Raw genomic sequence first — 18865 nt, forward strand, 5'->3', positions numbered from 1 at the left:
TTGCTGCTGCTTTTTTTTTTTTTAATATTGAAAAGACTATAATACCATAACAGCAAGGGATGCTAGATGTGGGATGATAGATAACAGTGGTAAAGTTTGGATGTTATTCAAATAGATAAAGCTACATTATGTTTTCTGAGCATGTCACATTTACATATTTTTTGTCTATTTAAAAAGAATAGTGATTTCTGGTTTAGTAGTTACATGTGTGACCATAATCACATAGTTTCTTGGGGGAGGGTCAATTTAGCTTTGTTTATCTTGAAAACAGTCCCTGAATATCATATCATATATATAATACACAATTTTACATATACCCACTGTACCGTATGCGTATTCCAACTCCAAGTGAACCATATGAGAGTGAGTCATTAGAAACTGTAGCAGACATTACTTGTAAGCAGCAGTGGAAAACTAATGGCTGGTGAAGAGCACATTGAAGGATGGTGCTCGAGTCCATGTGGAGAACTGTATGGGTGCTGGAGCTACTTAGGGTTTGTTTTAAAGTACCCCAAGTCCCATCCACTCCCCGTTCATCAGTTGGAGTTCATTGGAGCCCTGCTAGACACACAGCAGGCCAAGGGCGGCCATTCTAATTGCACTTGCCATTCGGGTTCGAGCCAGCCAGTAGGTCACTGCTTGTCAGATGTTGAGGTTGGTAGGCCATGTGGTCTCCATGGTGCATGCCATACCCATAGCATGTTTTTAAATGAGAATGGCCCAGTGGACTCTAGCTTCCCAGTGGTGTCAGGCCTCTGGGATCCTAACAGACGTCATCCAGATGACACCGGAGCATATACAGTCCCTTCTCTGGTAGTCAATTCGAACCACTTTGACTGTGGGACTCCCATTCCAAATTGCTCAGCCTCAGAAAGTGCTGACAATGGATATATCCTGCCTGGGGTGGGGATCTCACATAGATGTGCTTCGCACCCAAGGTGCTTCGTCAGTTCAGGAATCGGATATTCAGATTAACCTTTTGGAGCTATGGGCAATCTGGAATGCTCTAAAGGCTTTCAGAGATTGGCTTTTCAACCAAATTTGTGGTCATTCAAATGGACAATCAGGTTGCAATGTATTAGGCGAACAGGCAGGGGGGGGTACCGGATCATACCTTCTGTGTCAGGTGGCTGTCTAGAACAGGATAGTTCTCTGGGTCACACACCTGGCAGGCAAACCCTGGCTAATAGACTGTTCAGGGTCATGCAACCACACAAGTGGTCACTTAGTGCGAGCCTTACCCACAAAATCTTCTGAGAGTGAGGCACCCCCTCAGTGGATCTCTTCACCACTCCACTCAACCACAAAGGATCAGGGAACATGACACACTAGCGTCATGCCTTCCTCCGCCATTGGGGGAATGGTTTTCTGTATGTGTATCCTCCCATCCCTCTCGTGAGGAAGACTTTGTTGAAACTCAAGCAAGACCGAGGAACCATGATTTTGATTGCTCCTTATTGACCCTGACAGATATGTTCCCGCTTCTTCCGGAGTTATCCTCAGAGGAACCTTTGGAGTGTTCTCCCACTCTCATCACGCAGAACTAGGGATCTCTTCTGCATCCCAACCTCCAGTCCCTGGCCCTCACAGCCTGCATGTTGAGAGCTTAGAATTTGCTTCCTTGAATCTTCCAGAGGATGTCTGAGGTCTTGCTGGCTTCCACAAAAGATTCTACTAAGAGATGTTATCTTTCAAATGGAGGAAGTTTGCCTTCTGGTATGAGGGCAAGGCTATAGATCCTATTTCTTGCCCTACACAGACCCTGCTTGAATACCTTTATTTATTTATTACATTTGTACCCCATGCTTTCCCACACACAGCAGGTTCAATGTGGCTTACATAGTAAATAGAATTACAGAGTCTTGTAAGGAGAATATTACAAACTGTAATAAACATAATAATAAGGTTTTAAGGATATATGAATTGGATATGGAAAGGTAAACAAAGGATAGGCAAAAGGAAAGGAGATTGGGAGGGGTATGGTATAGGAAAGATGGAGAAGAAAAGACTGGGGGATGAGTATAAGGAGATTGGGAGACAAGGTCAAAGGTATAATCAGTGTCAGAGCAGAAGTTGTGTAGGTGGGCTGATAAGATTAAGTTGGGTCATTAGAGTAAGCTTGCTTGAAGAGATGTGTCTTCAACATTTTCCTGAAGGGTAGATGGTCATTAATTGTTCGGATGGATCTTGGTAGAGCATTCCAAAGCTGTCTGCCCAAAAAGGAGAAACTGATGCATAGTAGTTTTTTTATTTAATTCCTCTGCATTTGGAAAGTTGTAAATTGAGGTAAGACGTGAGGACATTGATCTGTTTCTGCATCTCTCTGAGTCTAGGCTCAAGACCAGCTCTGTAAGGGTTCACCTCAGTGCAATTAGTGTTTATCACCTGTACTTATTTGCTTCATGAGAGGTTTACTGTTAATAAAGCCCTTTGCCAGACCTCCACCTGTGTCATGGGACCTCAATGTCATCTTCACCCAGCTAGTGAAAGATTCTTTTCAGCCACTTGATTCCTGTCCACTGAAGTACTTGACCTGGAAGGCCTTGTTTTTGGTGGCGGTTACTTCAACTCGCAGGGTCAGTGAGCTGTAGACCCTAGTAGCAGATCCACCTTATATTAAGTTTCATCACAACAAAGTAGTTCTCTGCACACACTCTAAGTTCCTGCCTAAGGTACTGTTTGGAGATCCATCTGAACCAGTCTATCTTCCTTCCAACATTCTTTCCCAAACCTCATGCTCATCCTGGCGAAAGCACATTGCACACCTTGGACTGCAAAACCTCTTGCACATCCTGGTGAAAGCGCACTGCACTCCTTGGACTGCCAGCGAGCATTGGCCTTTTACTTGGAGCAGACTAGGCCTTACAGACAGTCCACCCAACTTTTTGTTTCTTTTGATCTCAACAAGATGGGAGTCACCATCGAGGAAACACACCATTTCCATTTGGCTGGAAGATTGCATTTCATTCACTTATGTTCAGGATGGGTTGACTCTTGAGGGTCATGTCTAGGCTCACAGTGTCAGAGCCATGGCTGTGTCAATCCATTTGAGGTCAGCCTCCATTATGACATTTGCAAGGCTGCAATATAGTCTTCCATCCACACATTCACATCTCACTACTTCCTTGAGCAGGATACCCAATGTGATAGTTGGTTTGGACAAACAGTTCTGCAGAATTTGTTTGGGGTGTAAAATCCAGCTCTGCTCCATTTTTGTTCTGTTCCAGACTGCACTCTCACACAGTTTGTATTTAGTTTCAGGTTGAACAGTTTTTTTTTTAACTCGCTGTTGCAAGTTCCAATTGACTTATGGTGGTTGTTTTCAGTGATGCTAGCTAGGGATTTTCACATGTGAGACTGGCTTGCTTTTCCTCGGGGAAAGTGAACTTACCTGTAGCTGGTATTTTCCAAGGACAGCAGGCCATTCATTCTCACATACCCTTCCACCTCCTCTTGGAGTTGTCTCCTATTGGGTAGCTGTCCTATTGTACTGCAGGTTCTGTGCTCTTGTGGTAGGCAGGAAGGCACTCTCTCATCATATTCTATACACCGTACCTAAGTCATATAGAATACGTGTAATTCTGCACAGATTGTTTAGGTGCCGTATATAGAATCTGGCCCAAAGCACTAAAATAAAATCATTGACATTTAATCATCAATAATAATCATCAGGTTTTCAAATTTCGAAGCACAAAAATCAAAGATGGGAAAGGGAAATGGGACTTGATATATAGCCTTTCTGTGGTTTTTGCAACTACATTCAAAGTGGTTTACATAGTATATGCAGGTACTTATTTGTACCTGGGGCAATGGAGGGTTAAGTGACTTGCCCAGAGTCACAAGGAGCTGCAGTGGGAATTGCACCCAGTTCCCCAGGATCAAAGTCGGCTGTACTAACCACTAGGCTACTTCTCCTTGCAAGGCATTATAGTGTTCAGTATTGTTAAAACAAATCAGACGCATTATCTAACACATTCTCCATTAAGAAAAAAAATATATTAATCAAAGGGCAAACTTTTAAAATAAATATGCTTTAAGGTATTTTATTATTATTATTATTATTATTATTACATGACATTTATACCCCACACTTACCATCAAAATTCAGTGTGGCTTACTTAATTTAAAAAAACTGGGCAAACCCCAGGAACATTACAAACCAACATGTATCCAAAAAGGATTATTAATTTCTCTCCTATTTTTACTAAATAATAAAGTCTTCAGCAGCCTACGAAATGCAGCATAATTAGGTTGAGCTCTGATTTCTACAATTAGCTTGTTCCAGTTACTAGCTGTCTGATATGCAAATGAGGTAGATAATTTCTTGTACACCACCTTTATTGGATCTGGATAATGAAGAATTAAAATACATCTAGATCCTGTCTGAAGAATATATTGCAGCGACATAAAGGCATTCCACAAAGTTGGTTCTGCAACCAAAAAAAAAATAGAAGAATGATAATTGAATCTAATGAAAAGGTGGAACATCCAGTAAGCATTTGTCAACTAAATGCTGCACTCTGGTTAGACAACAAATTCTTAGTAAAGAAGCCATGCACAACAGAGCCTCACTATTCAAGGCCTGGTGAATAAAGGTCAAGATCTTACATTGTACTTTCCAAAATACGTTAACCAATATAAAGACTCCAAAATTGTTGAGATATGTTCAAATCGGGGCTGTTGTTTTTTTTATAATTTAAACATGCACCCCCATTCTGAGCTACTGGCAGGGCATGAAAAGCAAAATTTGGCAATCCCCGATAGATGACATTACAATAATCAGAATGTGACATAATTTTCCTTCTGTTGTTCAGAGTTTGATTTTCATCAGTTAGGAAATCCTGCAAGTGATGGATTACTTTGTTGAAAAAAATATGTTCTTAATAATATATTTCAGTTGGAAGTGTAATGGCAATAAAGAATCAAGAATTATTCCAAGATACTTGACTTTTTAAAATCTATAATATTAAATAAATACAACTAAGCACTGTTTCAGGGGACACTCAGTGCTTCAGGAAGTGAGCAGGAATTGGGTCAGGGGGGGCTGTGGGTAGGCCTTGCAGAGGAAATAGTCTTAAGCACATCAAAATGAGATGGCTTTTTAAAACAAGACTTTGTACTAAAACTGAGAGTCCTGTTCAACACAGGAGAGAACGCAATAGTAGGAGAGAAAAGGAGAGGGTGTGGTTTTATACCGTCTCCTCACATTGCTTGGTCCAAAGAGCTTCTTTTTGTGCCTTCTGACGTTTTTATCGGCCTTTATTGTGTTCCCGTTTGTGGAACCCCCTCTAATTTTGTTCCTTTATCCTCTTAGTTTCTTGTTTCCTTGTTTTTCCGTCGTCACATGGCTGTTTTTAAGCCTTGACTTTGGCTGGGTTCTTTCTGGTGCCTTGCCCCTTTTTCAGGCACCATCGCTTCATTTAATTTAGCCGAGGAAGTTTTTGCATCCATGTCCTCAAAGGTTCCCAGTGGCTTCAAGCGCTGTACCCAGTGCAGTCGACAATCTCTGGGAAAGACACCCATTCTTGGTGTCTTCAGTGTCTTGGGCCTGACCACAGCCTGGCTAACTATGTACTCTGTCTTCATATGAAGAAGAGAATTGTAAAGTCCCCCCACTCTTGCCTCTAAAGGGCAACTTCAGACGAGACTGAAAGCCTTCTGGCAAAGGAAAAACACTCCAGTTTTTCTCTCTTATAATAATGCTAAAATTTATTAGAGTAAATAAATGGTTACAGTAAAAATTCTTTTATCCCATGTTATAGAAAATTTAATTCTTATTTATATCAATCTAAATTCAATATAAGGACAATTAAAATCTCTCTGTCTGGTCTTTATTTCCCTGGAAGCTTAACAGATCTGACTGCTACAAGATGTGCTTGTCAGATTACTGAAGCTTAATTTTGTCCAATCATTTAATGCCTTATATTTTCTCTCTTATCTGGTATTCTTCAACTCTGACCTCTAAGGTCAATGCTTCTTTGGTATTTTTACCAATTATCCATCATTTGCCCTTTGTAACCTCCCTCCTTCAAATACTTATCACTCATATGTCCTTCACTGAGAGTGTCTCTGTATTATGTTTTTATACAGACAGAGGCTTGTTAAAGTTTATGGCCCATTATTTTAGGCTAAGCAAGCCTGTCTGTAACTTGTCCTTGAAAAGGCCAAGAAGACACAGGCTATAACTGTAGATCATAGATAAGGAAATAAGTTATATATACAAAGCTGGCTGATCTGCAAAACCAGACAGCTCTATACTAAACAGAACCCAGGTTTCCAGAGAGGCTCAGAGCGAGAGGATTTTTGGAGCCAAGTCTGGTTCCTCTATGTCGATGTTGATCATCGGGAGCGTCGGTAAGCATGGCTGCTGCTAGACCCTTAGACACTGGGAGCAGTGATTCATTGAATGGGTCTCCAGATGCCTCGAGGCCTCCTGTGCAGAGCCCCCAGGACCATCCATGGACCCAACCCAAGGCAACGTGAGGATTTAACATCATCCTGATCAGCACCGAGGATCCTCAATGACAAGGTTCGGGCTAAGGTCAAGAAGCAATTGTCATTGATCGCCCTTGATGCATGGTGCTGGGAGCTCTGGGGCGTCGAAGGAATATGTACCAAAGAAGCTTCAGTGCCGGGAGGACTGCTCTCCCTTGTTACAGGAGGTGCTGATGCATCAGTCTCCCAGCAGCTGAGACCCAGCTCCTGTATTGACTCCAGCGGTTCTGCAACCTGCTTCTGAGATGGCACCCCAGCTTTCTCGGTGTTGGCCCTCGATGAGCGCATCCGGGACTTGCTCCTTGAGCTGCTGGATGGCCTGTTGTAACAGTGTGCATCAGCATCTGGGCTGCTTGCGCCTGCCCTGCCTCCTGATTCTGCATGTGGTCCCAGTGTCAACTGTCACCCAAGCCGGCACTCCCTTGATGTTGCTGGAGGAAGCTTTGCCAGAATTGAAGCGGGAATCGGCTTCTCAATGCAATTCTAGAGGATATGGCTCCTCCCCATCGAGGCAGGTTTGGTCTCGACACTCCCACACAGAAGTATTGTCTGACACCGAAGAGGAGTGCTCATGGAATTCAGAGGAGATCCAAGGTACTTTTCCTCAGATGAGTCCTATGGAATTCCCTCTGAACCCTCCCCTCCACTTGAAAGAAGAAAGTCTCCACCAAAGAGCCTTTCATTCCCTTCTTTTGTCAAGGAAATGGTTGCAGCCATTCCATTTCCTTTGGAAGTGGAGGACGAGCCCAGGGCCAAGATGCTCAAGGTGCTGGACTATGAGTCTCCTCCTAGGGAGGATGTAACTGTCCCTCTCCATGAAGTACTCCAGGAAAGTCCTCGTCCAGAATTGGAGTCCCCTCTGTCGGTCCTGGTACTGCCCAAGAAGATCGATACCATGTAGCGGATCCACAGTAAACCTGGATTTGATAAACCTCGGTTGCCTAACGATTCCATGGTGGTGGAATCTGTCCTCAGAAGAACCAGAAGTTCTAGGGACTATGCCTCAGCTCCCCCAGGCAGAGAAGCTAGAACCTTGGATTCTTTTAGGAGGAAGATGTTCCAGGACTCAATGCTCATGTTATGTCTCCAGTCTTACCAGCTCTTCACGAGCATTTACTTGCAAGACTCCGTGCGCAAGATGCTTGACTTACCTGACACGCTCCTATCAGAGCAAACTGAGTCACTTCGTCAGTTGGCCAAGCAGCAGAAGGCGCGTTGGAAGTTCTTGGCCAGGGGTGCTTGCAATGCTTTTGATGTGGTGTCCAGGATCTCTGCCCAAAGTATAGTAATGTGCAGACTCTCATGGCTGTGTGCTTCTGACTTGGAACAGTCGGTTGAGCAGAGGTTAATGGATGCCCCATGCCGGGGGATAACCTTTTTGGAGAGAAGGAGGTCACTGACAAAATCAAAAAGCACACTGATACCATCAGTTCTTTCTCCCGCCGGATGGCTTTTGCATCTGCCTCCACATCTAGGAGGACTTTTGGCAAGTCGAGGAGGGGTCTCAATTACTATCAAAGGCGTAGGTATGCCACCTCTTCTCGCCTGCCTGTCAGGCTCAGCCCCAGCCCCAGCGTTCTCGTTCTCAACAGTGTGCGCCCAACACCCCTGCTGCTCCACAGTCAATGCAAGTATTGAGCTTTTGACTGGCTCCAGCAGAGCATAGCCGCTGTAAAAGTGTCCATCCTGGACGACTTGCTGGTCGGGGGGGGGGGGGGATGCTGAAGTTTTTGCAGAAAGGTGGCTCCTTATAACCTCCGACCGGTGGGTTCTCCAAATAGTCTATCTTTAATATGCCCTCAATTAGTATCAGAAACCTACAAATTGCCCCCCCCCCCCCCCGAGAGTTCATTCTTTCAGCTCTCAGCACAAGCAGGTACTTGCAGAGGACATCTCAGCCCTTCTGAAGGTCAAGCCCATTCCACCAGGTGAAGAAGGGTGGGGATTCTATTCCAGGTACTTCCTTGTGCAGAAGAAAACAAAAACAGGGGGGTTGCGTCCTATCCTAGACCTAAGGGCCCTAAACAAATTCCTGGTCAAAGAAAAGTTCGGGATGGTTTTCCTGGGCACCCTTCTCCCTGTGATCCAGGAAAATGATTGACTATTATTTCTGGACTTAAAGCATACTGATAACTTTCAGCCCACTAGAAGTATCTACGATTTTGGCTGGGAACACATCACTACCAGTACTGCATGTTGCCCTTTGCCTCGCGTCAGCTCCCTGGGTTTTCACCAAATATCTTAGTGGTAGTTGCGGCATCGCTACGCAGACTGAGAGTCCATCAAGCTAATTTTCAAAGCACTTAGCCTCCCAAAGTTCCATAGAAACCTATGGAACTTAACCTCCCAAAGTGCTTTGAAAATATGCCTCCATGTGTTCCCTTATCTTGAAGATTGGCTGGTGAAGAGCACTTCGGAGGAAGGTGCTCAGATATCCATGTGGAGGACTATTCGGGTACTAGAGCTACTAGAGTTCATTTTAAACTACCTGAATGGGCTGTGTCAGCATTAGCACAAAGCAGGCTCTAGTGTGGCTTAGTAAACAGGAGGGGTTAGTTTGTCCACAAGGACATTGCCTTTTCTTGTTAGTTAAGTGATTTTTGGAATCATCCCAAGAGAGGTAGCCTAGCTCCAGGGGGGTAAGACAGATACTACGATTTGAATGGTTTCTGGACTCGGGAGTGATGAAGATGATTTTCCATGAATGGGGAGCACCTGCAGTGGACCTCTTTGCATCTCCTTGGAACAGAAATATCCTTCAGCTCCATTATAGGATAGCGTCTCAGCCAGTTAATCTCAGATTTCTTTTTTAGATTTACATGTAACTCTCTTCTGAACTCAAGATTCCCTAATTCAGTATTTGGTAAACCCGGAATACCTTGTTACACTTTCAGAGCTCCCAGCCACGTAGACTTCGTGAAAGTGTATCTGTTGGTCAATTTTTGACACTGAGATTTATTTGTTCCTCTCTGCAAGAATATAAATGTCAGGCTAATGAATTATTTCAGAGGTTTTTAGAGCAAGGTTATCCACCTCCTGTTGTGAAGAGGGCTTATAAAAGAGTCCTGTGTGCCCTCATTTTTCCCCCTTTCTTGTGTTGGTTGCAGCCTTGTAGCTAGAGAATCACTGATGTGAGGATTTGTTGTTCTGTTTTTCCATGGAGAAAAACCATCATGATGCAAAAATTACCCATCTCCCCTGGGAGCTGTATTTTGTAAGTTTAATAACAGACTGAGGAGGTGTTTGGAATGACATAGGGCAAAAAGAGTGCTGCCTAACTCGCTGATCAAGTGGTTGTCCCAAGAAAAAAGAAAGCAACATATTCTTAGGCAGTATAATATTGGTCAGTTTTCAAAAGGCCCTTGGACATCCAGCATAGCACCAAATGTTCAAGTACCTTTGTGTAATCATTTTCTGCAGAACTACACGTACAATGTCGTATATCGGAAACATGGTGCGACCCTGTAACTTCCCTTCCAAATTTCAAGTTCACATATACTTTACTGGTGTAGACACCGATATTCAACACCTAGATGTGTAGCTTATACATTTGGTCTGGACATGACAAACTAGGTATAACCTGAAGCGCCTCAGCCAAATAATTAAGCTACACACATACAAGTGCTGAATAACAGCTCTTACATATATAAAGTATATGGGTAAGTACCCATATAGCTTAGACAACACTGAAAATACAGTTAAAAGCTACACATCTACTTATATACAAAAAAAAAAAACCCTCTGCAGTGCTGTTTAATATGTAGCCTGGGACTCTAATCTAAAACATTCCATACTCTATTTAACTCTATCTCTCTATTTTTCCTTTAATTGGGTACCTTGGTTTACTATATTCTATAACAACCTATTCCCAAGGAATATCGTATATGGTGAACCGGACCTCCAATGCTGAAGTTTATTTATATATCAAAATGACCTCAATACCTCCACCCCTGGTCTAACACCAAATGGTGAAACAGAACCTTTATATAAAGGATACCAGGGATTCTGTGGGGTTATTTCTTATCATAGGTCATGATTTTAATTAAAGTTAAAATACTCAATTTATTACTAAATCAAAAAAACTTCTTTGTTTGCATTGGCTGACCTGAATCAGCACATACTCTTACATCTTACATAAAAGTGTCTTGAACACAATGTATACACGGAGTTCCTTTATCCCTATACCTTCATTTTCTATTACTTATATCTATCCACCTTTTCCTTCTGTCCCATGAAAGAATACACTTAACTGAATTGTGTTTAATCTTCTCCAGCCGGCTGGTGCCTATTCATGAGCCCATGAGGTATGTGGTAGTGCTTTCTCCGGTATGCAGATCTCTTCGTCACTCCGTTCTTATTTGTCTTTCATTGTGTATTTCATCATAATTTTCCAACTCTGTTGACAAGAACGTCTTGTTTCGCGATAACAATCGCTGCTTCAGGAACTTCTTTACTTGTATTTCTTACTTTCAATTCTGATGTTACCGTGCACAAGATGGCCGCGATATTTATATGACGCCCACTAAATCCTCCTCCAATCCCTTTGTTTCATTCATTTAAAGGGACCGCTAGTAGAATGCCTTCCATTCTACGTTCTTGTTTAATCCTCTGGGCATAGTTGTTTTGAACTGATAAATCAGTCGTTGTTCCCGCTGCCAAAGTTGTTGTTTAATTTAAAGATAAAAGACTGATGGTTTCATATAAGAGGAACACGAATCTGCAAGATACTCTTTGTAGATCAGACGTATGGACAAAAGAGCAGACAAATACATGCATCCAAAAGAAATGTGGTAGATGTAGTATTTGTCCAAACATTTTAGAAGGATCGATTCTAGAATGGGAACATGGACAACAAATGATTAAAGTGAGAGGCCAAGCGAATTGTGAGACAGAGAATGTAGTATATGCAAGCAGATGTCCATGTAGCAAGATCTATATAGGACACACTTCAAGAAAATTTAAAACACGCATAATAGAACATAAACATGGAATAGTACATAAGAAAATAGAAGCACCTATGGCACAGCATTGTGCAGAAGAGGGTCATTCATTTGAACAAATGCAATTCATTGTGTTGGAAGTGATTAGTAAGGGCAAGAGAGGGGGGGATATTAAACAACAACTTTGGCAGCGGGAACAACGACTGATTTATCAGTTCAAAACAACTATGCCCAGAGGATTAAACAAGAACGTAGAATGGAAGGCATTCTACTAGCGGTCCCTTTAAATGAATGAAACAAAGGGATTGGAGGAGGATTTAGTGGGCGTCATATAAATATCGCGGCCATCTTGTGCACGGTAACATCAGAATTGAAAGTAAGAAATACAAGTAAAGAAGTTCCTGAAGCAGCGATTGTTATCGCGAAACAAGACGTTCTTGTCAACAGAGTTGGAAAATTTTGATGAAATACACAATGAAAGACAAATAAGAACGGAGTGACGAAGAGATCTGCATACCGGAGAAAGCACTACCACATACCTCATGGGCTCATGAATAGGCACCAGCCGGCTGGAGAAGATTAAACACAATTCAGTTAAGTGTATTCTTTCATGGGACAGAAGGAAAAGGTGGATAGATATAAGTAATAGAAAATGAAGGTATAGGGATAAAGGAACTCCGTGTATACATTGTGTTCAAGACACTTTTATGTAAGATGTAAGAGTATGTGCTGATTCAGGTCAGCCAATGCAAACAAAGAAGTTTTTTTGATTTAGTAATAAATTGAGTATTTTAACTTTAATTAAAATCATGACCTATGATAAGAAATAACCCCACAGAATCCCTGGTATCCTTTATATAAAGGTTCTGTTTCACCATTTGGTGTTAGACCAGGGGTGGAGGTATTGAGGTCATTTTGATATATAAATAAACTTCAGCATTGGAGGTCCGGTTCACCATATACGATATTCCTTGGGAATAGGTTGTTATAGAATATACTCTATTTAACACCATATTTAACCAGAATGGTGTTAAACAAATTTATATTCTGCAAAAAACAAGGGAGATGCAAAGTGCTCACCAAGGAACAAAAAGAAGAAAAAAAAAAGCAAGAACCACAGCACAATTCATAACACCAAAACAAAGAAATTATAAGCTGTACTGTGGGTGTCCCTTTATTTATTTATTTTTTAAATATATATCCTGCATCCACAGAATCCTATCCCCCCAACAGTGGGTGCGGAGCAAAATGGGGGTATTTCTCCATAAAACTCAAAATTTAAAAAAAAGTGCCTGGTTCTGGTAGTATCTCAGTAATAGTTACCACAATTCTAATTTAAGTTCACTGGTTATAAATAGTTGTACCAATAAACAATTATACTCATCAACAACTGTTGCAAATTATTACAAAATCTTTATTATGCCATAATTTCTTATCATTACTACATCACCCATGTTATCTAAAAAATCCCCAATCACATTCAAAATCATTCACTCCAATCATCCACATACACTTATTATCTTAAAAATCATACCCTCTAATATCAAACGTATTCAAACATATTTAAACTCCTAATGAGTATGTTAAATACACAATCTGTAATGTATCTAATACAATTAAACAACTAATCCATGTCATTGATTCCTACATTCTTTTTTATAAACAGGTTTCCATAATAGTATCTCTTCCTTTATCTGTTTTCATGATTGTCCATGTTCTTAATTATTGCTGACTCCATCAGGTTTATGCCAAATCTTATCACTTCTGCATTCACAACTGTGGAGTATATTTCAAGTCAATATCCATACTCATCGCGGAATAAATGTTCTGTATTATTCCTCTATATCACTTTAACATTGTCGGGCAAAAATTCACACCCTTACAATAACTTCCATCTTATGTCCATTGAGGTAACCTTGTCCTGGTAATAGTTACCAGGATTGCGTTAACCAAGTTGTGCCCTCATAAAAATATAGCCAAAGTGGGAAGTGAAACAAAATTCCTTTATTAAGCTATTACTGAAGCCTGTAGCCAGCGCAGGCCATTTTTCAGCGCGCCTTAGTAAAAGGACTCCTTAGACTCTAATTTGAGTATTGAAAATCATGTCAATGAAATAGGAAAGCTTTTGTTAAACTCAAACTTTTACACAGAATCAACCCGTTTCTAGCTCATTCTCAATTAAGAACTGTATTGCAAGCAAAGATCGTGAATCAAATAGAGCCTCGGATTATTCGTATTCGAATTTAAATCGCTTTTCAGCCGAATACGAATAAAATATTCGGGGCTGAATTGAATAAGAATTTTTGGTACAGCCCTAATGGACATAGCTTTGAAATTAGTTTCATAAACTTGATCTCTCTATAGCTCTGCAGTATGCACAATAAAAACACACACTAACACACACAAAATGTAATGATATGAGTATATGAAGGCTTGGAGTATAAGGAGTCAGTTTTCAGAAGGTTCACTTAACATATGGAGCTAAGCACATAAATCATCCCTTTAAAAAGTGACTAGAACCAAACACTTAAATTGCAGGATCCTTTTTACTAAGGCGTCCTAAAAAGTGGTAGGTTTATCGCATGGGTTTCCCACCCGCTCCGGCCACTTTTTAGCATAACTCTAAAATGGCAGTATTCTGCCATTAATGGCCACACGCTAAATTCCAAATTAGCGTACAGCCTTTAACAACTGAGCCCTTACTGTTTAGGAAGTGGTAAGGGCTTACATGCTACTCAAGTAATTGGGCAGTGTGCCTGTAATGCCAGATTGCTGCCAGGAACGCCTACTCCCTGATCCCTGAGCTATAAAATAAAAATTATTTTCTAGCACAGCAAACTCAGAACTACTGCAGGATGCCCAGCGGTAGTGCAGTCTTGCCACAAGCTACCCCTACTGCCGCTATGTAAAAAAAAGGCCCCTTAGGATCCTAAAACTTAAAGATCCTTTTACAAGGGTGATTCAGTGGCCATACTATACTTTTTAAAAATTGCCACACGGCCATTTGCTTCCAGATCCCTTGACAGCTCCGGCAGTAACCCAAAAATAATCGGGCGCTGTGTGGTGCCTGATTACGCCAGGCACACCCCCGGTGTAAAAAATACAAGTGTATTTTTTAGCATCAGTAATGGCGCATGAGAGACCTCGGAACTACCTTCGGGCTCCTGGGTGAACCCGGTGGTAGGGCTGAATTACTGTGTGCCAAGACAGCGTAACCCCTACTACCCTTTGGTAAAAGATCCCCTAGGTTGGTAGGGTTGCAGAAAAAAATTGTTAAGTACCCAGCAGTGATTTTCAGCAACAAATACCTAAATGAGGGGCATAAATATAGGAAATGAATTGTAGAACTGGATAGAGGAGCTAAAAGTTTTGGAACTTTGATTTAGGAAGTTTTCTTTTGGGCATTGTCTTGTTTTTGTACTTTTTCAGAATTTAGGCATGTGTCACAGATGATATGCTTGAATCTCAAGGGTAGGGTGATTGCTATCATTCTAGAGCACTGGCAGGTTATATCTCAGACATATCTTTTAGTCATTTAGCAAAGGGTTTTGGTTTGTTTAGACAGGTTTACTGAGAGAGCGAAAGTAAAAAGAAAATATAGAAAAATATCTGTGGATTTGTATATGCTAATGTGTTTTATGTTTTTTTTTACAGGATACTTAGGATTCAGGTTTGGACAGCTACAATGGAAAAATCATGGAAGTTTTGGACCTTTGCAGAAAAGTGGTTGTTAATCTTGGCTTCATGGTCCTGGGCTCTTTGTCATATTTCCCTTTTACCTTTGATATTAACTTTCAGTATATATGGAGGCCTAATCTTGCTTATCTTGATATTTGTATCAATAGCAGGCATACTATATAAATGTCAAGATGTCTTACTTTATTACCCTGAACAGCCCCCTTCTTCACGACTCTACGTCCCAATGCCTACTGGTATACCCTATGAAAACATCTTCATTAGAACTAAAGATGGTGTTTTACTCAATCTTATTCTGTTGAGATACACAGGAAACAATGCAGCCTATTTGCCAACTGTCATATATTTTCATGGAAATGCAGGCAATATTGGTCACAGGTTACCAAATGCTTTGCTAATGCTGGTTAACCTTAAAGTAAATTTGCTACTGGTTGATTATAGAGGCTATGGGAAAAGTGAAGGAAAAGCTAGTGAAACAGGCATTTATTTAGATGCTGATGCTGTGCTCGACTATGTGATAACTAGGCCTGACCTTGATAATACTAAAATTATCTTATTTGGCCGTTCTTTAGGGGGTGCGGTGGCTGTTCATTTAGCATCTAAAAATCCGCATAGAATTTCTGCTATAATTATGGAGAACACATTTCTTAGTATCCCACATATGGCAAGTACATTGTTTTCTTTCTTCCCAATGAGATATCTTCCATTGTGGTGCTACAAAAATAAGTTCCTGTCATGCAGAAAAGTCTCTCAGTGTAGAATGCCTTCCCTCTTCATCTCTGGGCTGTCTGACCAACTAATTCCTCCAGTAATGATGAAGCAACTTTATGAGCTTTCCCCATCTCGGACTAAAAGACTGGCAGTTTTCCCTGATGGTACACATAATGATACTTGGCAGTGTCAAGGTTATTTCACTGCACTTGAACAGTTCATCAAAGAAATAATAAAGAATCATTGTACTGAAGAAGTAGTAAACACATCTTCCAATGTAACAATAATATAGAAATCATTTTTTCTGTCACTGTATTGTACATTCCTTTATGGAAAGTGAGTATTTTTTAAAAAATTGTGTATTCTGTATATACTTGCATAAATGGCATGAAATAAAATTTGAGAGAATCTTATAGTAACTTCTTATAAAGGTGTTTCAGTTATCACAGTTGTAATATCTTAGATATGTAAACAGTTATGCATTTTTATTTTTGTGTGCATTAATTAGTGACTTCAATTATTTGGTTTGGTGAAACATATCAGAAGGCTAATCCAACAATTTTACACCATTGTGTATTAACTCTTTCTTTATACCTCAAATTGTTCTCCAGATTGTACTTTTTAAAATTAGCCCCACCTGAATTGTTTGATATTTAATTTAACATTTAATAATGGTAGATCTGAGTAGCACTACCTAGACTTGTAGGATAGTGCAGTCTATAAATATTTTTCAATAAATAAAATAATAAACATGAGATTGTCTTAAGCAGTGGGTTGCTATCCTATGATTTTGAGGGTACCGGTATTTTTAATGTATCTTTCCACAAATTATAGTAACTTGTATGTATTTTTTTAACATTCTGCTGTCTAAAAGCTACATCTAGGGCCCTGTTTACTAAGACGCGCTAGCGTTTTTAGCACACACCTAAAATTAGCATTCGCTAAAAGCTAGAGACACCCATATCTACCTATGTGTCTTTAGCGTTTAGTGCACACAAAAAATGCTAGTGCATCCTTAGCACTGCTTAGTAAGCAGGGCCCTAAATGCATTAGCATAGACATTTTTTTCACTGATCTACACAACACTCTATGCTTTGAATTTGAAAGAACTATTTAAAAAAATTCTAAAAGAAAAGAATAAGAAACCAAAAGTTCTTGATTTGCATACATGTGCAAATTCCTCGATTAGGTACTTAGTGGAAGTTCCTTTTGCAGCCAGGAGTCATTCAGGGTAAGCCTTTACCAACTTAGTAGAATGGTGTAGTTTTGCCTTTTTCTATTGGTAGAATAACATAAGAAAACAAGAATAGCCATACTGGGTCAGACCAATGATCGATCTAGCCCAGTATGGCCCAACAGTGGCCAATCCAGGTCACAAGTACCTGGCAGAAATCAACATTCCATGCTATCAATCCCGGGGCAAGCAGTGGCATCCCCCATGTCAATTTAAATAGCAGACTATGGACTTTTCCTCCAGGAACTTGTCCAAACCCAGATACGTTAACCGCCGTTACCACATCCTCCAGCAACGAGTTCCAGAGCTTAAATATTCTTTGAATGAAAAAATATTTCCTCCTATTTGTTTAAAAAGTATTTCCATATAATTTCATTGAAGGTCCCCTGGTCTTTGTACTCTTTTTGAAATAGTGAAGAATCGATTCACTTCTACCCGTTCTACATCACTCAGGATTTTATAGACCTTGATCATAGCCCGTCTCTTTTTCAGGCTGAAGTGCCCTAATGTCTTTAGCCTTTCCTGATACGGAGGAGTTCCATCTGCTTTATCATTTTGGCCACTCTTTGAACCTTTTCTAATTCTGCTATATCTTTTTGAGATACGGTGACCAGAATTGAACACAATACTCAAGGTGAGGTCACTGCATGGAATGATGCAGAGGTATTATAATATTCTTGGTCTTATTTTGCATCCTTTAATCCTATCATCTTGTTTGCGTTTTTGGCCACCGCTGCACACTGGGCAGAGGATTTCAGCGTGTTGTCTACAATGAAATTTAGATCTTTTTCTTGAGTGCTGACTCCTGAGGTGGACTCTATCATCAGGTAATTATGGTTTGGATTATTCTTCCCATTGTGTATACCTTTGCATTTGTCCACATTAAAATTCATCTGCCATTTGAAAGCCCAGTCTTTCAGTTTCCTAAGTTCTTCCTGCAATTTTTCACAGTCCGCATGTCTTTTGACAACTTTGAATAGTTTTGTGTCATCTGCAAATTTAATCACCTCACTCGTCGATCCGTTTTCCAGCCCTGAGAAAAAGAGTTGATATGGGATTAAACCTAGGTCCTCTGATTTACAGTCCACTGCACTGACTGTTAGGCTACACTTCAGAGCTGCTTGCTGCTGTGTTCAGAAAGCCCATAAAACCTGATGTCAGGGAACCTAGTTTCCCTTTCCAGTGTCCATCTGCTTTAAAAATGAGTACCATAATGAATAAGTTGAAGCTTGATAGGATAACTCCATTGTTCATGCCTTTACATTGACTATCCGTTAAAGCTTGTATTGAGTTTAAAGTCCTTAGCTTTGCTTTTAGGATTCTTCATGAGATGAATCCAACTTTTTTTGACTACTTTTTTTCACCAGAAAATCTAACAGCTTGTTTTTTTTTTTTTATTTGTTTGTTTCAAAAATGTATAGTCTGCTTTAAATCAAAGTGAGTAAAAATATATACAATATAAAAACCACCAATAGTAACAAACAATACAAATTTCATACGGTCAATACATCATTAACTTGTAAACATGTAGGAAGAGCTGCTGACAAATCAATTCCTAACCATCCATATATGCTTTTACAAAATAAGTCTTCAACAATTTTTTTAAATTTCTGAAAATCTACACAAAGTCTAAATAGCCTAGCAAACAGTTCCACAAACAAGCCCCAGCTTTAGAAAAACGCATGATTTTTTGTTTCAGACAAACGGCAAACACAGATTTGCAGTAATTCTTGTTGCGGTTCATACATGAGTAAAGAATCCACAAAATATTGTACCATATAAATTTGTT

General features: G+C 40.3%; 1 protein-coding gene across 4 annotated transcripts in view; it reads left to right on the top strand.

Moving 5' to 3' along the window:
- Window positions 1–16602, top strand: part of ABHD13 (abhydrolase domain containing 13) — a 55585-nt gene extending 38983 nt beyond the window's left edge. For all 4 annotated transcript variants that reach the window (XM_030201322.1, XM_030201320.1, XM_030201321.1 and 1 more), the window contains one exon: window positions 15090–16602. In XM_030201322.1, coding sequence (XP_030057182.1) covers window positions 15121–16134 — 1014 coding nt within the window. In that variant the 5' untranslated portion in view covers window positions 15090–15120 and the 3' untranslated portion in view covers window positions 16135–16602. The remainder of the gene's footprint in view (window positions 1–15089) is intronic.
- Window positions 16603–18865: the final 2263 nt, after the last annotated feature.

The sequence above is a fragment of the Microcaecilia unicolor genome, chromosome 4 (genome assembly GCF_901765095.1).
Source record: "Microcaecilia unicolor chromosome 4, aMicUni1.1, whole genome shotgun sequence".
NCBI lineage: Eukaryota > Metazoa > Chordata > Amphibia > Gymnophiona > Siphonopidae > Microcaecilia > Microcaecilia unicolor.